The sequence below is a fragment of the Ylistrum balloti genome, unplaced genomic scaffold, assembly GCF_031769215.1.
Source record: "Ylistrum balloti isolate Yb309-2 unplaced genomic scaffold, AGI_CSIRO_Ybal_v1 Utg369580, whole genome shotgun sequence".
Taxonomy (NCBI): domain Eukaryota; kingdom Metazoa; phylum Mollusca; class Bivalvia; order Pectinida; family Pectinidae; genus Ylistrum; species Ylistrum balloti.
The window spans coordinates 240,595-263,092 of NW_026781871.1; the positions used below are offsets into that span (position 1 = coordinate 240,595).

Consider the following 22,498-nt stretch of genomic DNA (forward strand, 5'->3'; position numbering starts at 1 on the left):
ATGGAGAAAAGTAATGTAGCTTCCAGTGTGAAATGGTCTTCCCGAATTGAATTTGTTGTAGCGTTACTTGGATATTCCATTGGTATGCCGGAATTCTGGAGAGTGCCTTATCTTACGTTCCGGAATGGAGGAGGTAGGTTTATAGAAACATCATTCGGGATATAGTTTGTCGTAAACAGCCGCATTATGTTATGCTCCAGTTGTTAAACTTCAACATTTAATAATATGTGTTTTACGTATTCAACTATTTCAGTGCGTAGCTGTCGGATGAATGTGTGAAGTCAGCCGTATCTTATACCCACCACATTATAAAACTGTGATATAAACACATTTATAAATCTTCAGTATCTTATACCCATCACAATATAAAACTGTGATATAAACACATTTATAGATCTTCAGTATCTAATACCCATCACAATATAAAACTTTGATATAAACACATTGATAGATCTTCAGTATCTAATACCTATCACAATATAAAACTTTGATATAAACACATTGATAGACCTTCAGTATCTAATACCCATCACAATATAAAACTTTGATATAAACACATTGATAGGTCTTCAGTATGTTATACCCATCACAATATAAAACTTTGATATAAACACATTTATAGATCTTCAGTATCTAATACCCATCACAATATAAAACTTTGATATAAACACATTTATAGATCTTCAGTATGTTATACCCATCACAATATAAAACTTTGATATAAACACATTTATAGATCTTCAGTATCTAGTACCCATCACAATATAAAACTTTGATATAAACACATTGATAGATCTTCAGTATCTAATACCCATCACAATATAAAACTTTGATATAAACACATTTATAGATCTTCAGTATCTAATAACCATCATCATATAAAACTTTGATATAAACACATTGATAGATCTTCAGTATCTAATAACCATCATCATATAAAACTTTGATATAAACACATTGATAGATCTTCAGGAGCTAATACCACCACAATATAAAACATTTATATAAACACATTTATAGATCTTCAGTATCTAATACCCATCACAATATAAAACATTGATATAAACACATTGATAGATCTTCAGTATGTTATACCCTTCACAATATAAAACTTTGATATAAACACATTGATAGATCTTCAGTATGTTATACCCATCACAATATAAAACTGTGATATAAACACATTTATAGATCTTCAGTATCTAATACCCATCACAATATAAAACATTGATATAAACACATTGATAGATCTTCAGTATGTTATACCCTTCACAATATAAAACTTTGATATAAACACATTTATAAATCTTCAGTATCTAATACCCATCACAATATAAAACTTTGATATAAACACATTTATAGATCTTCAGTATCTAATACCATCACAATATAAAACTTTGATATAAACACATTGATAGATCTTCAGTATCTAATAACCATCATCATATAAAAATTTGATATAAACACATTTATAGATCTTCGGTATCTAATACCATCACAATATAAAACTTTGATATAAACACATTTATAGATCTTCAGTATCTAATACCCATCACAATATAAAACATTTATATAAACACATTTATAAATTGTCAGTATCTAACACCCATGATCTGTTTTTGTAATACCATACATTTTAGGGAAAGGTTGTTGATGCAAGTCTAACATGTGCAGAAGATATGTTGAGTCTGTCTATCACAGCCTTCAAATCACGTTACTATCAGTCTGTACAAAACAGTGTTTGAGATATTAATGCCTCTTTGTTGACGGCCACTATTTCCTATTCATTACACATAAGCACAAAATGATTATAAATAATCTTATATCCTAACTTGAACTTATTTATTCATCTTTTATGTTATCTGAGATAACCCCAGTCTTAATTTATTAGTGTAGCACTTCCTTATAAAGTAAGAGAAATCCCAGCTCCAGTTCGAACTGTTAACATAGCTACACGACATTGGAAATTTTCCTAAAGCGCTTTCGCGTAATCTGTTGAAACAGTTTGACAGGAAGAATCTGCAAGGAAAACGTCAGGTACAGATCGAGACCGAGGCTAGGATGCGGAATATTTGGCACGTGCAGAATTAGTTGTCCAGTCGAACCTGTCCGAAACAACTTGCTTAATGTCATTAGTTTTCAGAATTCCAGCATGAAATAGGATCGGTTCACTCTCATATTTCCGGAAGGATTGTACTATCAAGTATAAGTAAAATGGATGGTTTCTAATTTCACTTAGTTGTTTTATGAATGACGGAAAATTCAGGAATTGTGCATTCTGAGCTATATATATATATCAGGTTCAACATCCGGTACAAGTTTGTTAGTGTAAAAAAGAGAGTTTAGAAGACGGTCATTTATACCTTGATTGTTGATGATGTCAGTCTGATGTTACACAATTCACTCTTGCCATCTTCTGGACAACCATATTCAAATGTCATGTTTGCTACAACTGTTGGCTTCAGCTTTTCAAGCCCCACGTTCTTCAGCACTATTAGGTTTTTGATTCACAGCTATTCTCTACCAAGTGGGAGAAATTTAGCTGTTCTACAAACACAGTATCTGTTGCATGAATAAAGTACTGAATTTCTTTATATCAATTTAGATACACGATAGTTTTCACCCAGCCCGGCATCATCGTAATATTTGCCATATCTCAAATTGATTGTGTAACATGTTCGTCCAGAATGCAAAAGAACACCTACCAATAGCGTTTAGAGATCTATAAACGTTATCCATCCAGATAGTGAATTATAGCGACTTGTGGAGAGAAGAGAAATATAGCTGTATTTGGTTTTATGTATGGAGTTGAGGTATGCATTGTTTCATTACAGGATCTTTCATTATCGCTTACATCCTCCTGATGTTAGTGTGCGGGCTACCATTGTACTTCGTCGAGCTAGCACTGTCCCAGTACTCCGGGAAAGGACCATGGAGGTTCTGGGATATCTGTCCATTACTGAGAGGTGAAAAAATATCTGAAATATCTTATCAACCTTTGCAAAATACTTCTGATTGTTCAGTTTCATGTCAATTAAAGGAAAAAGTGTTTCCGGTTTCCCGACGTCCCAATGTTTTTGCTGCCGACCTATATTTTTTAACTTTTCGGCTTAAACATTACTCTTGTTTGCTGTCAATCCTTAGAAGTCCTGTACTCTGAGGCAAATTCACTTTAACGCTTGATATATATATATATATATACGGAACGGTGTAAAACATTCTGTTGACACCCTCCTGCGAAGGTGATGGTCGCCTTACTGTCAAGAGTAGCTGAGACGTTTTTTTCTCAGTTTGTTACGATGGTAGCTGTAATAGAAGGTTGGAAACTTATATCAAATACATTTCTCGAGTCTAATTCAACTTCAACTTTCAAATAAAAGCAAATCTGCATAGTCGTGTATTTTTTCCAATTTCTTTTTATATCCCAGTAAACAAATAGAGAGAATTAGTATAGTCATCTTGTCTGTCTGTCGGTCGGTGTATTATCCGAAGGAAAACTCCGGCACTCATTAGTACGAGGAAGACTATCATTTTTTGAAAATCGAATGTCACAGATGTCCCATGAAATTGTGATTGTAATATTCAGCATTATTATCAATAAATGTTGAACAGCTGTCAAGACACAGCAATTTCGATCTCAATGAAAAAACAAACCACACCAAACAATAGATTGAAAAATATAAACATGATCTTATCAGTTAGGTTTTTTAATGAACTGAAATGCAGTACGATTTGATGTGTTTTTATGAATGCATGATATTGCATACAACAGAGAAATATGTTGATATTAAGAGGGACTTAAAAGGAGATGCATTTTTAAAAACAGTATTTGGTCCCTTGTATCTAATTATACATTTTAATGTGTTTTTTTCTGGTGTGTATTGTGTACACCTTACAGGAGTGAGCATAGCTGTAGCCGTCATTAATGGTTTGAGTGGTATCAACGCAGCCATCCTTGAAGTCTGGGCTTTTGAGTATTTCGTGAACTCATTTAAGTCAGTCCTGCCCTGGACAAACTGTGACAATGACTGGAACACGCCGTCTTGTCTTAGAGACGGTTCACAGACCAGTAGTGATGTCGTATCAATGTATCACAATGTCAGCAACTACAGTCTACCGGATATCTACCCTTCCAACCAGAATAAAGTAATGTATCTATGTTATAAATATGTAAGTCACTGTCCTTTGTTAAACAGAGAACGATCTCTTTATTGATAGTTCACACACAACTTATCGGGAAATGTTCAAAGCGATGATATAGAGTCAGGACAATGGTTGCAGTGGCTGGGAGAAAAACACAAAATATACCTGCACGTGAATCTAATCGTAATTCGAACTCTAAAATCAGGAGCAAAATATGAAAAAAGAAACTTGTCATGAGTATGTCACCACTAAATACGCGTCGACGACAGTACTCGTGTAAATATTACTCAATTTAAGTAAGAACGCGTCGACGACAGTACTCGTGTAAGTATTACTCAATTTAAGTAAGTACGCGTCGACGACAGTACTCGTGTAAATATTACTCATTTCAAGTAAGTACGCGTCGACGACACTACGCGTGTAAATATTACTCATTCCAAGTAAGTACGCGTCGACGACACTACTCGTGTAAATATTACTCACCAAGTAAGTACGCGTCGACGACACTACGGGTGTAAAAATTACTCATTCCAAGTAAGTACGCGTCGACGACACTACGCGTGTAAATATTACTCATTCCAAGTAAGTACGCGTCGACGACACTACGCGTGTAAATATTACTCATTTTAAGTAAGTACGCGTCGACGACACTACTCGTGTAAATATTAGTCATTCCAAGTAAGTACGCGTCGACGACACTTCTCGTGTAAATATTACTCATTCCAAGTAAGTACGCGTCGACGACACTAATCGTGTAAATATTACTCATTCCAAGTAAGTACGCGTCGACGACACTAATCGTGTAAAAATTACTCGAAACAAGTAAATGACATTACGTTGTCATACGAGAATCAGATAGAAACACATATAACTTTATGTTGCAGAAGGACATAAAATCACGTTGACGACCATAATCTGATACTTGATACTTGATAACGTTTTCTGGCAAAATGTTCATGCTATTTCAGTTTCATCAATAAAAATCTAGAGTAGTCATTAATCTGCATGCCTGTAAATGATATCGTAACACTGCAAAGTATACCTATGTAACACGCCCCCTTTAGTACTAATATTTATACAAGTAGCAAATGGAATGAGGAAAATACACATATTATTTGTGGTTTGCTAAATGAAAATATTGATGCCCTAATGAAAACTTGTAATGTCACACAATACGATCAAGATGGAATTAATATGTGCGTGAGTAAATTTACTAGTTTACTTAATGAATTGATAGACCCGTACTGTACACGTATTGTGAGAAAAAGTTACACAGACAGTGGGCGAATATCTACAAGGGGAGATAAGCCATGGTTTACCGACCTCTGTAAGCAGCGGTACATAGACTACAAAAACGCTCTACGTATTTTCAATACGTGCAAATCTAATCACAACAGAGACTACCTTGCAAGTAAAAAATCTGCATATAAGAAATTAGAATGTAAGTTAAAAAAGGGATACAGATGTTATCAAGGAGATGTGCTGAATTATTTGCGTAAATACAATCCACGTGCATTTTACAAAACATTCCGAAAATATAAAAACAATATTAACACCGATCTAAATGTAACAGATTTTTATCAACATTTTTCTATGCTAAATACAGGCGTGCCCAACACTGATAAAGACATTTATGATTTTTTGTTTGATTGTGATGTTAATTTTGATTCTCCTATATTCAAGGAACTTGACGTTGATATAAAACAGTCTGAAATACGTGAGGCTATTGGAAACCTTAGTTACAATAAAGCTTGTGGTCAGGATGGTATACTAAACGAATATTTTATACACTGTACAGATATTTTAATGCCATGTCTTTTAACCTTATTCAATCATATCTTCAGGTCGTGTTATTTCCCATCCTCATGGTCCATAGGTAACATTGTACCTGTACACAAGAAAGGTGACATTAATAATACAGATAATTATCGGGGTATTACGTTGCTTAGTTCTTTAGGTAAACTTTTTACAGCCGTTATTAATAACAGACTGGTAACATTTGAAATGAAGTACAATAAGATTACAGATGCGCAATTTGGATTTAGAAAAAACTTTTCAACAGTTGACGCCATATTTGCCTTACAAACATTAATTAATCGTACATTAAAAAACAGAAAACGTCTCTATTGTTGCTTTGTGGATTACACCAAAGCATTTGATTTTGTAAATAGACAAAACTTATGGTATAAAATGATCAGAGAAGGGGTTGGTGGAAATATGTTAAAAATTATAAGATCGTTGTATAAAGATGTTAAATGTTGTATAAAATATAATGGTACTCTATCTGATTATTTCGGCTATGAAAACGGATTATTTCAGGGGGAAATATTATCACCTCTGTTGTTCTCCATGTATGTGAACGATTGCGAAATGCAATTTTTATCTGACAATTGTCCATCCATAGAAATACAAGAGATTAACATGTTTTTACTAATGTTTGCCGATGATATGGTAGTCATTGCTGAAACACCAGATGGATTGCAAAAAATGTTGAACTCCCAAGCGAAATATACAGAAAAGTGGAATCTGACTGTAAATACAGCGAGAACAAAAATTGTTGTATTCTGTAATGGGGGGAAATTAAAAGAGAATGAACAATGGTATTATAAGGAGAACAGATTAGAAGTATTGGATAAATTCTATTATTTAGGAGTGATGCTTAATTTTAATGGTAAATTCAGACAAACACAAAAGCATATTGCTGACCAAGGGAGAAAAGCATTATTTGCAATCTTGAATATCTGCAAAAGTAATTTTTTCAATATAGAAACGCAATTAGCGATGTTTGATACATATGTAAATAGTGTACTTAGTTATTGGGCGGAAGTGTGGGGCTTCCATACGGCGCCCGAAATTGAAAAAATACATGTGAAGTTCTGTAAACGTATTCTAGGTTTACATAATAAGACTAATAATGATATGGTGTATTATGAATTGGGCAGATACCCTATGACTATAGTCCGTAAGTTCCGTATTTTCAATTACTGGAAAAAATTTAGAAATTCTGAAAACTGCATTCTTAAATCATGCTATGCTGAGATGCTCGGCTACAATAACAATTGGTTACAGAGTGTTAAACAGGAATTATATAGAATAGGTCTTGGATACGTGTAGGGGAAACCCAGTTGTAATTAATCACACATTTCGTATAATAAAGGAACGGATTTGTGATATTTACAAACAAGAATGTTTTAGAAAGATCGCATCATCCTCAAAGGGTGAACTGTACCAATACATTTGTAATTTTGGACATCAATCTTATTTAACTAAAGCCATTAATTTTAATTATGTAAAGCAAATATGTAAAATTAGACTATCTGCTCATACGCTTAATATAGAATGTGGCCGATATAACAATATAGATCGAAGAAACAGATTATGTGATTTATGCGATATGCATGACCTGGAAGACGTATTTCATTTCATTCTGAAGTGTCCACGCTATGCCGAAATTAGATGTAAATTTATAAAAAAAACTATTATATAAGACATCCCAGTATGTTTAAATTAATAGAGTTGCTGAACAGTAATAAAATCGCGGAAATAAGAAATTTAGGTAAATATTTATTGCATGCGAACAAAATGAGATCACAATTGCTTATAAATTAGTTCTTCACTCTCCACTATAGTACGTACATTTTGTACATTGTAATTTATATAGTACACCGCATAATTGCATGATTGTGAATTGAACTGTATATGGATATTGGTTGTAACTGATAAGTCAGAAAGACTTAAGGTAATAAAAACTTGAAACTTGAAGTACAGGACTCAAAGCTATTATCAAACGTTCGTAATGAGGACAAATGTCACAGCGGCATTAATTATACTCAATTTAACGTTAAAACTAGATCTTTGACAGTGATATATACTAACAGTTTTGGTATTGATTCCCGAGATATGAAATTTACGTTTCTGACAATTCTGATTCATGAGAAAATTGAAGTCTGTATACAAGTTTTTTTTTCTGTCGTTATCGATTTTCATTGTCAAGTCAACGTCACAATTTTTACGATTTTATTCTATAGTATTTGTGTGATTTAATTGTCAGTATGTTTTATTTTTTATTAATATACCTGTATTGACTGTTAAATATATCCTCGAAACTTTAAAACAATATAAAAACAAATATAAAACCTGTTTCGATAATAAAAGTTTCAATATCAAACTAACATAATTTGGCAGGTGAACAACACATATGTATATACATGTAAGACTTATTTTAAATTTCAGAGCGATAAATCCTGGACCACAGAACGAAAAATAAATAACTCTCTCCATTATCCAGTGGATTCTGTAAACGAATTCTGGCTGTAAGTATACATAATGTATACAGTTTAATGGCATATAACGATAGAGCATGTGGTTTATTGCTTTCATGGGGAAAAACATATTTACATTTAAATGCGTTGTTGAAAATTCACATTTTCAGTTTGATAGTTTACTTTTGAAAGGTTAGAGTTTTGATCAGGATAAAACTTGAAATATACATCGGACATAGTTATTGTGTTAATAATTTACTGGCTATGCCAACTTTTAAAAATATTTTTATGCTGCCCTTTATCTGTAGTAAATGTTAATGTATTGAACGTAAGAAGTGGTTGCAGATACTTGACAACGAAACTCCTTCATCTGTTGATAAACAACTCTATTGGCTTAACAGGATAAATACCAACATTCACAGGGCACGGCACTCTATTGGGTTAACAGGACAAATTCCAGCTTTCACACCTAGGGCACGGCACTCTGTTTGACTAACAGAACAAAAACCAGCTTTCACACCTAGGGTACGACATTTTATTTTGTTAACATGATAAATACCAGCATTCACACCTAGGGTGCGGCACTCTGTTGGGTTAACAGGGCAAATTCTAGCTTTCACACCTAGGGTACGGCACCCTATTGGGTTAACAGGACAAAACCTAGCTTTCACACGTAGGGTACGGCACCCTATTGGGTTAACAGGACAACTTTCAGCTTTCACATGTAGGGTACGGCACTTTTTTTAGTTAACAGGACAAATACCATCATTCACACATAGGTTGCGGAACTCTATTGGGTTAACAGGACAAATCCCAGCTTTCACACGTAGGGTACGGCACCCTATTGGGTTAACAGGACAAAACCCAGCTTTCACACCTAGGGTAAGGAACTCTATTGGTTTATCAGGACAATTTCCAGCTTTCACTCCTAGGGTACGGCACCCTATTGGGTTAACAGGGATGAAAAATTGTATAGTAAAGGCATAATTTTGGTTTTATGTTTCTTTTAACCGGTTGTTTTAAAAAGAATATTTTTATAAAGCTTACAAGATATTCTTTTTAGATAAGCAAATCATGGAAAAGCCTTGGCTATCAAACACAATAAAGATAAATATTTTAACAGGTATCGGATTCTGAGAATATCGGACGGATTTGACCACATTGGATCTATTAGCCTTGTGTTTGTTGCCTATCTATTTGTGATGAGGCTGATCGCCGCATTCAGTATGGTTAAAAGTGTCAAAAGCATAGGCAAGGTAATCCATTTTATTTACTATCTCTATTGTCAATAGTAGTACATAGGTAACACTTGTATGCGAACGGAGGCAGTTTATACAACATAATGAACAAAACTGCAACACACACTGTCTTCGCAGTGATGCTAGTTTATGACATTATTTTAAGTATGTTCATATTCTCAGCAAAAGTGCCTCATATTCTCATTTCAGGTCTTAAGAGAAAAAAATGACAAAATCGAGAAATTAGAAGTTTAACGGTATAAATTATTCTTGTGGTGCTACGCAATGTGCAATGTGTGCACAATAGGAAATCTCGATGAAATAAGTTATCGCACATCTGCGCGCACGTTGTGTGGTTCTATCGTAATTGATGAACATTTAGAAATGACTTATCAACAGGGGTAGGTTTTATTTAATTTCACAACACAAAAGAGAACAACATAAAACATTCCCTAATTAAGCCATCATCTTTAGTTTAGACACAGGTTTTCTATCAGATTATAGACAGATTGGTTATATACACTCGTCAATATTTTGTTTACATATGCCACACCTAAGAGTACAGATATATATGTTAACACTAAATGGGCGTCTGTTTTAGTCACGGTAAAGAATCATCTAAATTTTCATACCGGCAGAAAGGAAAATTTATATTCATTACTTATTTCTCACCATTCGCCGCTGTGCGAGGTTTGAAACAATGCGATAAAAAGACTAAGTAATGCAGGGTCCTGTGTTATTTCGAAAACTGTCGAATTATGAATGACTTTTACAATCAGCGATCAATTTTGATATGCCGTCGATGGTTATCAGTCACAACTACAAGAGAGTTCCGTTTAAGTTTGAATCCGTAATATTCGCCAACAATTTTTACCAAACCACACAAGTGCGATGCTATCTCACTGTCGTTTGCTAGATACTATATAATGCGTGCGTGCGGATGATGTATGCACGGTGTATGTACATGTGCACGAAAGGTTTTGGCGTGTGGTGCGTTACTACGACTCTTTTTATCGAATTATTCGTTTTTGGATACTTTTCATCTTGTCCCCTCGAAAAGTTAGAAGTTAGGACGTAATCGTCCACCGTTGCTGACTGGATCCTTGTTAATTTTGACCGAAAATTGCAATCATATATATTATATCTAATCTACAGATAATGTACGTAACCGCTCTACTACCCATCATCTTAGTTCTGATGATATGGATACGAGCACTGACACTACCCGGTGCTACTAAAGGCATGTTGTATTTCATTTCGACGGATATCACAAGATTAGCTGACTCACAGGTACTTTTAATCGTAGGTAATGATACCATATAAAATGTCAACTCCAACAAAGTAAAGATCGTTGTGTCTAAAACTCTTGTCTTTCAATGACGTTGAATATATTACGTTGGCAGAAATAACCGCGTGCAATGCATATGGCGTGAACTGCTGTACTGTCATGGAATAAATACAGACACATTACTACAAATAAAATGTAGTTTTTCATTTCTTTGCGCTATAAATATTGTTGTCTATTACGTCTGGGATAAATCCAGATTTCATAAATTTTCCTGATAGATCTATTATGGCGTATATCATAGTAATGGGTACATGTTTTGGTCTGTTTCTGGCATTTACTAATACATGTTCATTTTCCATGTCTGGAATTAGATTACCAATGATAAAACAGATAAGTAATTGTACGAGTACATTTTGTCTTTAGTTGTGGACCGAGGCAGCATTCCAAGCCTTTATGACACTTGGACCTGGCTGGGGAGGACTGATGATGATAGGGGCACACAGCAAATTCAAAACAAACTGCTTTAGGTAAATGATTTGTCACCATAAAAATCAGTTTGAAATAAGTTAAGTAAGATTAGGAATTACTTTTTTTTCCAATTAAATTTCTAACTGTTGTTTAAAGATCACAAAACCAAAAGCATTTGTTCTGTGTCGAAATCACAAAAATAATAGCATTCGTTCTGTGTCGAGATCACAAAAATAATAACATTCGTTCTGTGTCGAGATCACAAAAATAATAGCATTCGTTCTGTGTCGAGATCACAAAAATCGAAGCATTTGTTCTGTGTCCAGATAAAAAAATAAAGGCACTCATCATATTCATAATTAAGTAAATGTTCATCAGTGTGTTATTCCCTAACCGCTGATAAGTAAATGTTCATCAATGTGTTATTCCCTAACCGCTGATAATTAAATGTTCATCAATGTGTTATTCCCTAACCGCTGATAAGTAAATGTTCATCAATGTGTTATTCCCTAACCGCTGATAAGTAAATGCTCATCAATATGTTATTCCCTAACCGCTGATAAGTAAATGTTCATCAATGTGTTATTCCCTAACCGCTGATAAGTAAATGTTCATCAATGTGTTATCCCTAACCGCTGATAAGTAAATGTTCATCAACGTGTTATCCTTAACCGCTGATAAGTAAATGTTCATCAATGTGTTATTCCCTAACCGCTGATAAGTAAATGTTCATCAATGTGTTATCCTTTACCGCTGATAAGTAAATGTTCATCAATATGTTATTCCCTAACCGCTGATAAGTAAATGTTCATCAATGTGTTATCCTTTACCGCTGATAAGTAAATGTTCATCAATGTGTTATCCTTTACCGCTGATAAGTAAATGTTCATCAATGTGTTATTTCTAACCGCTGATAAGTAAATGTTCATCAATGTGTTATTCCCTAACCGCTGATAAGTAAATGTTCATCAATGTATTATTCCCTAACCGCTGATAAGTAAATGTTCATCAATGTGTTATTCCCTAACCGCTGATAATTAAATGTTCATCAATGTGTTATTCCCTAACCGCTGATAAGTAAATGTTCATCAATGTGTTATTCCCTAACCGCTGATAAGTAAATGCTCATCAATATGTTATTCCCTAACCGCTGATAAGTAAATGTTCATCAATGTGTTATTCCCTAACCGCTGATAAGTAAATGTTCATCAATGTGTTATCCTTAACCGCTGATAAGTAAATGTTCATCAATGTGTTATCCCTAACCGCTAATAAGTAAATGTTCATCAATGTGTTATTCCCTAACCGCTGATAAGTAAATGTTCATCAATGTGTTATTCCCTAACCGCTGATAAGTAAATGTTCATCAATGTGTTATCCTTTACCGCTGATAAGTAAATGTTCATCAATATGTTATTCCCTAACCGCTGATAAGTAAATGTTCATCAATGTGTTATCCTTTACCGCTGATAAGTAAATGTTCATCAATGTGTTATCCTTTACCGCTGATAAGTAAATGTTCATCAATGTGTTATTTCTAACCGCTGATAAGTAAATGTTCATCAATGTGTTATTCCCTAACCGCTGATAAGTAAATGTTCATCAATGTATTATTCCCTAACCGCTGATAAGTAAATGTTCATCAATGTGTTATTCCCTAACCGCTGATAAGTAAATGTTCATCAATGTGTTATTCCCTAACCGCTGATAAGTAAATGTTCATCAATATGTTATTCCCTAACCGCTGATATGTAAATGTTCATCAATGTGTTATTCCCTAACCGCTGATAAGTAAATGTTCATCAATATGTTATTCCCTAACCGCTGATATGTAAATGTTCATCAATATGTTATTCCCTAACCGCTGATAAGTAAATGTTCATCAATGTGTTATTCCCTAACCGCTGATAATTAAATGTTCATCAATGTGTTATTCCCTAACCGCTGATAAGTAAATGTTCATCAATGTTTTATTCCCTAACCGCTGATAAGTAAATGCTCATCAATATGTTATTCCCTAACCGCTGATAAGTAAATGTTCATCAATGTGTTATTCCCTAACCGCTGATAAGTAAATGTTCATCAATGTGTTATCCTTAACCGCTGATAAGTAAATGTTCATCAATGTGTTATCCCTAACCGCTAATAAGTAAATGTTCATCAATGTGTTATTCCCTAACCGCTGATAAGTAAATGTTCATCAATGTGTTATTCCCTAACCGCTGATAAGTAAATGTTCATCAATGTGTTATCCTTTACCGCTGATAAGTAAATGTTCATCAATATGTTATTCCCTAACCGCTGATAAGTAAATGTTCATCAATGTGTTATCCTTTACCGCTGATAAGTAAATGTTCATCAATGTGTTATTCCTTAACCGCTGATAAGTAAATGTTCATCAATGTGTTATCCTTAACCGCTGATAAGTAAATGTTCATCAATGTGTTATTCCCTAACCGCTGATAAGTAAATGTTCATCAATGTGTTATTCCCTAACCGCTGATAAGTAAATGTTCATCAATGTGTTATTCCCTAACCGCTGATAAGTAAATGTTCATCAATGTGTTATTCCCTAACCGCTGATAAGTAAATGTTCATCAATATGTTATTCCCTAACCGCTGATATGTAAATGTTCATCAATGTGTTATTCCCTAACCGCTGATAAGTAAATGTTCATCAATGTGTTATTCCCTAACCGCTGATATGTAAATGTTCATCAATATGTTATTCCCTAACCGCTGATAATTAAATGTTCATCAATGTGTTATCCTTAACCGCTGATAAGTAAATGTTCATCAATGTGTTATCCTTAACCGCTGATAAGTAAATGTTCATCAATGTGTTATCCCTAACCGCTGATAATTAAATGTTCATCAATGTGTTATCCCTAACCGCTGATAAGTAAATGTTCATCAATGTTTTATTCCTAACCGCTGATAAGTAAATGTTCATCAATATGTTATTCCCTAACCGCTGATAAGTAAATGTTCATCAATATGTTATTCCCTAACCGCTGATAAGTAAATGTTCATCAATTTTTTATTCCTAACCGCTGATAAGTAAATGTTCATCAATGTGTTATTCCCTAACCGCTGATAAGTACATGTTCATCAATGTGTTATTCCCTAACCGCTGATAAGTAAATGTTCATCAATATGTTATTCCCTAACCGCTGATATGTAAATGTTCATCAATGTGTTATTCCCTAACCGCTGATAAGTAAATGTTCATCAATGTGTTATCCTTTACCGCTGATAAGTAAATGTTCATCAATGTGTTATTCCCTAACCGCTGATAAGTAAATGTTCATCAATGTGTTATTCCCTAACCGCTGGTATTGCTTCACTTTTCCGGATTCCACACTAACATTATTTACCTTTTGTCATTTGTTGTTTCAGTGAAAGGTCTCTTTAGCTTACGGTTTATGAGAAAGACATACCCTTAAAACAATAAATGTGATCCCCTTTAAATTTTCAATTATGAAAAACAGAAATATGGTTTAATTTACACTAAAAGAGACAAAGGTATTTTTTGAATAATTCTTTATTAAATTTATCCCAACATTCTCAATTAATTTAGCTTTTTTTCTGAAAACGAAAGGAAGCATTCTTTAAGAGCTCTGATCTATGTTCACTTTGCCATTACAGTAAAACACGTTTATAACGAACCTCAAGGGACCAAGAAATTTAGTTCGTTATACAACATAGTTCGTTATACACATACAACGAATTTTGGCAAACAGTCACGTATAATTCGTTATAGGAATTGAACATGCTATAGAAATAACGGAGCCTTATTTCATGATTATATATCTACATGTATAGTATGTCCAAATAAACAGCAATTCACATTGCTTCCAAAAAACTCGAATAGTTACTTGAAAAAAATGACAAATGACAGATTGCTCTTTGTTACTGTCTGAGACCTTGTTACGGGTCTTTTGTGCTATCATTTGGCGATCCAGAGTTTTAATCCAATCCGTAAAAATGTTAGATGTCATCCAGGCTTTAGTGTTTGCCTTATATACAACAGGTAGAGATTTCACACCCTTAAAACATTTCAATTTTTTAAAATTGTACCCAGTGTTGTTGTTGAAATTTCGAAGCTATTTGAAATATCCTTTTTAGTCTTTTCATCATTGTATACTTCACAAATAGTTTGGTATTTAGTTTCAATTGTTAACGCCTTTCGCTTACGAGACGGCGACTACAGAACAGAACGCAAAGATTTTGGATAGATAGAATCAGTTCAGTAACTCAAAATTCAAAAACAATAGAACGCAGGAAACTTACCTGGACACGGGTGTCGATACAGGACACACGGCTAACTTCACTCAGGTGTGACGACTGCCCGAGGCCACTGCGTTATATGGTTATTAATTACCACTGATATTCACCTGAGCGGACCCAAAAGCTGCTACGTGATAGCCATTAATTCGTTATGTGAAATTCGTTATATATTTTGATTTTACCATATAAATGAAAGGGCGATTGACGGGGAATGAAAAACACTACGTTATAACCATTAATTCGTTGTAAGCGTGTTCGTTATAAACGTGTTTTACTGTATAACTTAATCTTACTTGCAATTAAAATTACTTACAATGCTAACAAAGGAAAGAAATATGCACTGTACCACACTTTCATGTTGCTAATCATGGTAGGAAAGTTTATTTTGCTATAAACAGTAAATTAAAAGTCATTCTTTTACTATAAATACACAATGTTCTGTGTTTGAATCTTATATCAATAGTATTCTTGGTTATGCAAGAGAGATATGGGGGCATCATAAATCCCTAGATGTCGAAAAAGTTCACCTAATATTTGCTTGGAGTCAGTAAAACTGCTGTAATTGATTGATTGTATTCTGAATTAGGTAGATTCTCAATATACATTACAAGGAAACTGAATTTTTAAAGTATTTGATTAAATTGAAATGTACTACAAACTGTGTCTTAAAAGCATGTTTGGACCACAGGATGGAATCGAATGATGAATGGGTAATAAATATCAAAATGGAACTAGACAATTTTGGATTAGCTTATCTGTGGGATAAAACAGACATATAATGTTGTACATATAAAATCATAGAATTAGTGATGTGTTCAAGAAGAAGATATTATCTGGAATTAGCCAGATGGCACGAGGAGAATTATACCAAATATTTAGTCGATAACTTTTGTTTGCAATTTGATCTTATTCAACCATAGATACAGTATACAAAAGATGTTATCCAGAATTTAGACTTTCGTCATATAATCTAAATATTAAAAATGGTCAGAAACAGAATGTTCCCAAACAAAATAGATTATATAAACGTTGTAACTTAGAAGAAATTGAAGAGAAATTCCACTTCATATGTCCATTTTATCTTATTTACCCCCCCATCCCCACCCCAAACAAAAAATAAATAAAAATATGAAAATATGAAATCTTATCTATAGGACGCCAAGTATATACAAATTTATACAATTATTAAGTGTGAAATGTGAAAGAACTTTAAAAAAAATGTAAATTTATATATTTAGCATTAAGAAAATATTGTTTGATATAGTATGTTTATGTATTAATTGTATACTCTTCGCCCCCCTTGCATTTGGATATCTCTGTATGTTTATATGTTGTTACCTATGGACCGAAAAGTCCTTGGAAATAAAATAAACTCGAAACTTCAACTTAAAAACTCTTTCGTCATTCAGCGCGTCTGTAATATCGACATCAGCGACCTTGACCTTCGGATTAGTCAATGGACTCGTTGTGTTTTCCGTACTTGGTGTGATGTCCGAAGAAGCTGGTGTTCCTATAAAAGACATGATGACCTCAGGTTAGCAACATCACATTTACTGTAATGTTCAAATACGTCAATGTGCCTTTTATATTAAACATTTAACGATAAATCTAATAATAAACAAATATGCCCAATCAAATTTAAGAACTGGATTGAAGTAGGGAGAAAAATGCTTATGTCATATAGCTGGACAATTGTAGAACAGACAACTGACAGGGAACGTAATTATATATAAATTATCGCATTGTCTACTTTCATATTCCACAGGTGGTTTTTCCATTGGGTTTATCGCCTATCCCAAAGCCCTGAGTTATTTCCCTTTACCACAACTTTGGTGCGTTATTTTCTATCTGGTCATTCTACTACCAGGACTGGATGTTATGGTAATTTTTCACATATTATCCTTATAACATAAAAATAGAGGTACAAAAGAAGGGCAGATTATCAATCACTCTTCAATGAACCTCAGAGAATATGGACGATTGTAAAATATGTTTTGTTCAAATTGGGTAATAGCAGTCCAACTCGGTATCGTTTTTTTCTGCATCCGGTCAGTCCATCGCCATAGTAACGAGACAGAGAAAGGTGCCTGTTCACTTCTTCAAATGATAGTAACATAGCGATGGCACATTTACTGTGATCAATGCCCGGAGTTGTGGTATGAGGACATCGGATTCGGAGAAAGGATGGACCTGTTTCAATTACATCTAAGCATTATAATCAGTTTCAATTACATCTACACGTTATAGTATGTTTGTGATATACTTGTTTTCCTCAAAATCAGTATATTTAAGACTATTGGAATTGAAAAGATAATTTGAACTATTATGTATAATGTCAGTTCATTACTACCAGTAACTCTAAAGCTTGAGCCTCAGAGAGTTGAACATCATCTTTATGGCATTCCTTGGTTTCTTTATCAGTTTCAAGAACATTATGTTTGATTCCCTGTGTTAATTGATATTAATAAGATATTGTTTATAAAAACGGTTCATGTTTCCTAAGGTGGTTGATACAGAACCTTTCCTGATGGTACTTGAAGAGATGTTTCCAAAGACTTTGAGTCATCGGAGGATTCCTTTGCTTACAATCGTTAGTGTTGTGATGTTCGTTCTTAGTCTCCCCTTAGCTACACAGGTAAGTCGGTGATTTTATTCAAAGCGTCATCCAAATTTCATCCAGCGATAATGTTATCTACGTTTCATAGGCTCTATCAAAAAAGTATTATAGATAAGACCACGAAATATCATTTAACGCTTGTTATTTAAAAGAGATTTCAATCGGACACGAACGGGAATATTCTGCATGGAAATATTAACAGACAAGTAACGATAAGGCCGAAACTGTTATGCATGTGTTTCATTTTAAGCAAGACAGGCCGACCATTTTATATTAGGGAGTACGAATCATGCTTTTATCATGAATTCCTTAGGAGTTTAAGCAGGGCAGAGGGTAAGGCATATATTTTGGTTAGACCCAAGCGCGGAGCACTGAATAAACGAAATAACGATATTCTGATATACGTTTTAAACTTCCACCTTAAGATTCGGATCATTTCTGTTTTGACCTTTGAAAATAAAACACCTAAAGCAACAGCAAAATGATTACATCCATCACATTTTACAGCTAGATATACCCCAGCATGTTTTCTTTCCGTTTGTTGATCTGTCTTAATGTATACTGAAAGGATAAAGAAACGCAGGGTAATATTTATTCCGATATTTTGAAAACGCGTTTTCCAAATAAAGTGAAACTTTGTGGATTGAGTAATCAGGTCATATTACACATTGTCATGTATCGAAAATTTAGTCACGGTACAGTGCGCAGCTCTGGTAAATGGAGGAAGGAAAAAACAAGAATCTCGTGCACCGTGTTGTTCTGGTCTCATGCAGCGTTGGTCAAGTCACTCTTCGTTAGTCTTTATACAGACCAACTTCTTCCCTAAAATTAATTGAGAATTTGATTCGTTTTAAGAATGGCACGACTCACAGAAGTTCAGAGGGGTCAGGTCATTCAGATGCTGATGCAAGGACAGCTGCAAAATCAGGTTGCTAGGCACTTTGGTGTTAATGTTTCCACCATAGAACGTCTTGTAAGACGTCTTCGTGAAACTGGGCGATTGGCCGATCGACCTAGGTCAGGACGTCCGCGCGTAACGTCACGGCGTCAGGATCGTTATATCGTCGTCTCTCATGTGCGTAATCGGCGCCTTACTGCCGTTGAGAGTGTACTTAATGTTCGTGGAAATCATGGGTGTCCTTTAATTTAAAAAACTCTAAGGAATCGATTACGAGAAGTTGGTGTAAGAGCACGTCGCCCCTACGTAGGTCCACACCTTAACCCTGCTCGACGTCAGCGTCGTATGGCCTGGGTCGCTGCACATGCTCCACGACGGTTTCCATTGAGGCAGTGGAGACAAGTTTTCTTCAAGGACGAGTCTCGATTCTGTCTTTATCGATCCGACGGCCGTTCAAGGTGTATACCGACGTCGTGGCGAACGTTTTACGGACGCTTGCGTTGAATAGGTTTGGGGGCGGTTTTAGTAATGGTGTGGGGAGGAATCTCACACGGGTTAAACTCACAGTTGGTTGTTATTGATGGCAATTTAACAGCAGCTAAGTATAGAGATGAGATCCTCCGACCCCATGTTATCCCTTTCTTACGGCAGCATAATCTAACCCTCCAGCAGGATAATGCTAGGCCCCACGTTGCAAGGATTTGCCAAGTCTTTCTGGCGAACAACAACATTCAACCACTAGATTGGCGACCATATAGCCCTGATTTGTCCCCGATAAAGCATCTTTGGGACCAGTTGGCTAGACAGGTTCGAAAGCGCCAGCCACCCCCTGCTACTCGAGAGCAGTTGACCAGAGCTCTGATTGAAGAGTGGGACAACATCCCCATAAGACGGATTAACGCTCCCATTAACTCTGACCAGAAGAATAAGGGCCGTGACCACAGCAAAGGGCGGACACACAAGATATTGATGACTCAGTTCAATTTCAATTTCAAAATCCTGTGGGTCCATTCAATTTAATCGTTAGTACCTCTAAACCAATTGTCAGATGCAAAATACAGACTTTGGAAATTTTTAAGCTTTAATTTATCTGTAATTATGCAAAATTTCGTTTTAAATGAAGCCCGATATCATACTTAATTTCTGGTTTAAAGTTCATCCTGCGTTTCTTTATCCTTTTAGTATAGTTGTTTGCTTATTACATTGAAACACGTGAGATACTGTACATACTCTTTGTTATTGTGTAATCGTCTCCGTGATCAGTGTGTTGTATTGTATAGGGTGGAGTGTACTTTTTCCTCTTGGTAAACTGGTACACAGGAACCTGGAGCGTTACTCTTATCTGTTTGGCTGAATGTGTAATCTTCGCTTGGATTTATGGTAAATAATTTCTTTAAATATTGTAAAATAGTTAAGTTTCGTCTTTTTTTTAGAATTTTATTTTAATTCACAAGGCGTATGTGTTTGTATGGAACCTCTACATCCACTACAAGTTCAGTTTTCCATCAGATTCCGACCTTTAAAAAGATTACATAATTATTGAATGTCTGTTCACATGAAATAATGCCACACGCAAAAACGAATGTCTTAGCACCCCAAATATATCATTTCACAGTATAACGATGGTGGTTGGACTGTGTCTGTTGATATCGCAGTTGTCTCCTCCTTTTGGTACTCTTTCTTTGATATCAATATCTATACAATGAGTTACTTTGAGTTATTAATTGTTTTTCTCTGTGACGTTATCAATTTTCAATTATGTCGATTCAATAAAACAATCTAGATATCAACACGACGGAAGAATGTGACGATGCTTCACATTAAAGTGATATTCATACAGCATTTTTAATATCACATCAGTTAATTAATTTGGAAATGTTACCTAACAGGTGCCCACAGGATCGATCGTGACGTCCGCTTGATGATTGGTCGCCCACTCCCTGTCATCGTCCGCTTCAGCACTGCTTTTATTATGCCTGTGTTTCTCACGGTATTAACGCAGATATGCTTTCAACTTATGAAAAACAAAGCACGTACTGTGCACACAGGAAATTATTTGTGGAATTTTAAGTGCAATCAATAGTATATCGGTTTCTAAATTTTGTACTTGATTGAGATTCTGTGTCGGCTTAATACTTTCCCCAAAAGAGATAAAAACAAAAAGTTGCATTAAATAGTAAATTATTCTATCAGAAAACGGAATAAAAATACCTCTGCTTCTTACTAACCACCGTTTTCACGAAAACCCTGTCTATAGCTGTCCACACCACCACCTTTGTGTGTAGGCTTATTCAAATATGTTGCTTTACCTTGATTATTGCGTTGTCTTATTACAGTGCCTCCTGTTCATCAGCATATTTACCTATAAACCACCGTCCTTTGGAGATTATGAATACCCTCTGTATGCTAGAGCTATTGGATGGTGTTTTATACTCATGGCCATCTTGCCAATTCTAATGTTCTGTGTGTGGATCATCAGCAAGGAAGAAGGATCATTGCATAATGTAAGATATCAAAACATTTAATTGCTTTCTACTTACAACCAACAAATTGCTCTAGAGTAAAGAAGTAATAGAAATACAAATGGTCAGCATAGTCTGTCATACGAGGGAAATGCTTTTGATATTTAGAGGGGAAAGTACAGTCACATTGACATTTTTGGCTAATCAGTCGACTGGTTGGTTGGCAGGTTTTTCGTCTCCGTGTCTCCTTCAACGGTGTAACATAAATGTAGTTATATATATATATCTGATATTTTGTTTATTTCACATTTCATATAATTATCAGTATTCATTTTATTACACTGGAAACGTAATTATATATTTTTCAGCATTTTCGCAATTTTCCGTCTCGCTTTTTTGTTTCTTTTTTTTTTTTTTTTTGAGACATAATTTGACATGGGAAAGGAGTTATTAGGTTTTCGCTTATTTTCCCATCCCATGTGTAGGCGTACTAATGTTGCATCGAACAAGAAAAGGTTGTCTAAACTAACTGGAGAACATTCGCAAAAAAAATTGCAAGGGGCATTAGGTGTATCAGATTTTAAAAGATAAAAAACGTGACCGATATATCTAGAACAGATTAAGTAAATACTTAAATTCTCTATTACAGCGACTTCAACATCTGTTACGGCACACAGCACAGTGGTCACCAGCCTCCGAGAAGGTCGAGGACGTACACAGGGCAACAGAATTGATGGCGAACTTTACATGGAAACAACTCTTTTGGTTTAATTTAACAGGGAAAGGGGGTATCATCATCGACAAAAGAAAGGAAGACGTGCCAATGTTGTAA

General features: G+C 34.7%; 1 protein-coding gene across 1 annotated transcript; it reads left to right on the top strand.

The window, feature by feature from the left end:
* Nucleotides 1–22,498, top strand: LOC132543291 (sodium- and chloride-dependent glycine transporter 2-like). Its single transcript, XM_060206779.1, has 15 exons — nt 1–133; nt 2,835–2,966; nt 3,899–4,111; nt 4,999–5,020; nt 8,379–8,456; nt 9,529–9,661; nt 10,799–10,933; nt 11,355–11,458; nt 17,099–17,223; nt 17,455–17,570; nt 18,193–18,324; nt 20,485–20,584; nt 21,094–21,194; nt 21,541–21,708; nt 22,316–22,498. The coding sequence occupies exons 1-15, from the start codon at nt 1–3 to the stop codon at nt 22,496–22,498; spliced, it is 1,875 nt and encodes a 624-aa protein (XP_060062762.1).

What these genes read in the sequence shown, in the direction of transcription:
- LOC132543291 (XM_060206779.1), top strand. Translation starts at nt 1, where the DNA reads ATGGAGAAAAGTAATGTAGCTTCCAGTGTGAAATGGTCTTCCCGAATT. An exon ending in AGAAACACATATAACTTTAT is followed by an intron (nt 5,021 to 8,378) that starts GTTGCAGAAGGA and finishes TAAATTTCAGAG; the next exon opens with CGATAAATCCTGGACCACAG. An exon ending in GTGTCAAAAGCATAGGCAAG is followed by an intron (nt 9,662 to 10,798) that starts GTAATCCATTTT and finishes TCTAATCTACAG; the next exon opens with ATAATGTACGTAACCGCTCT.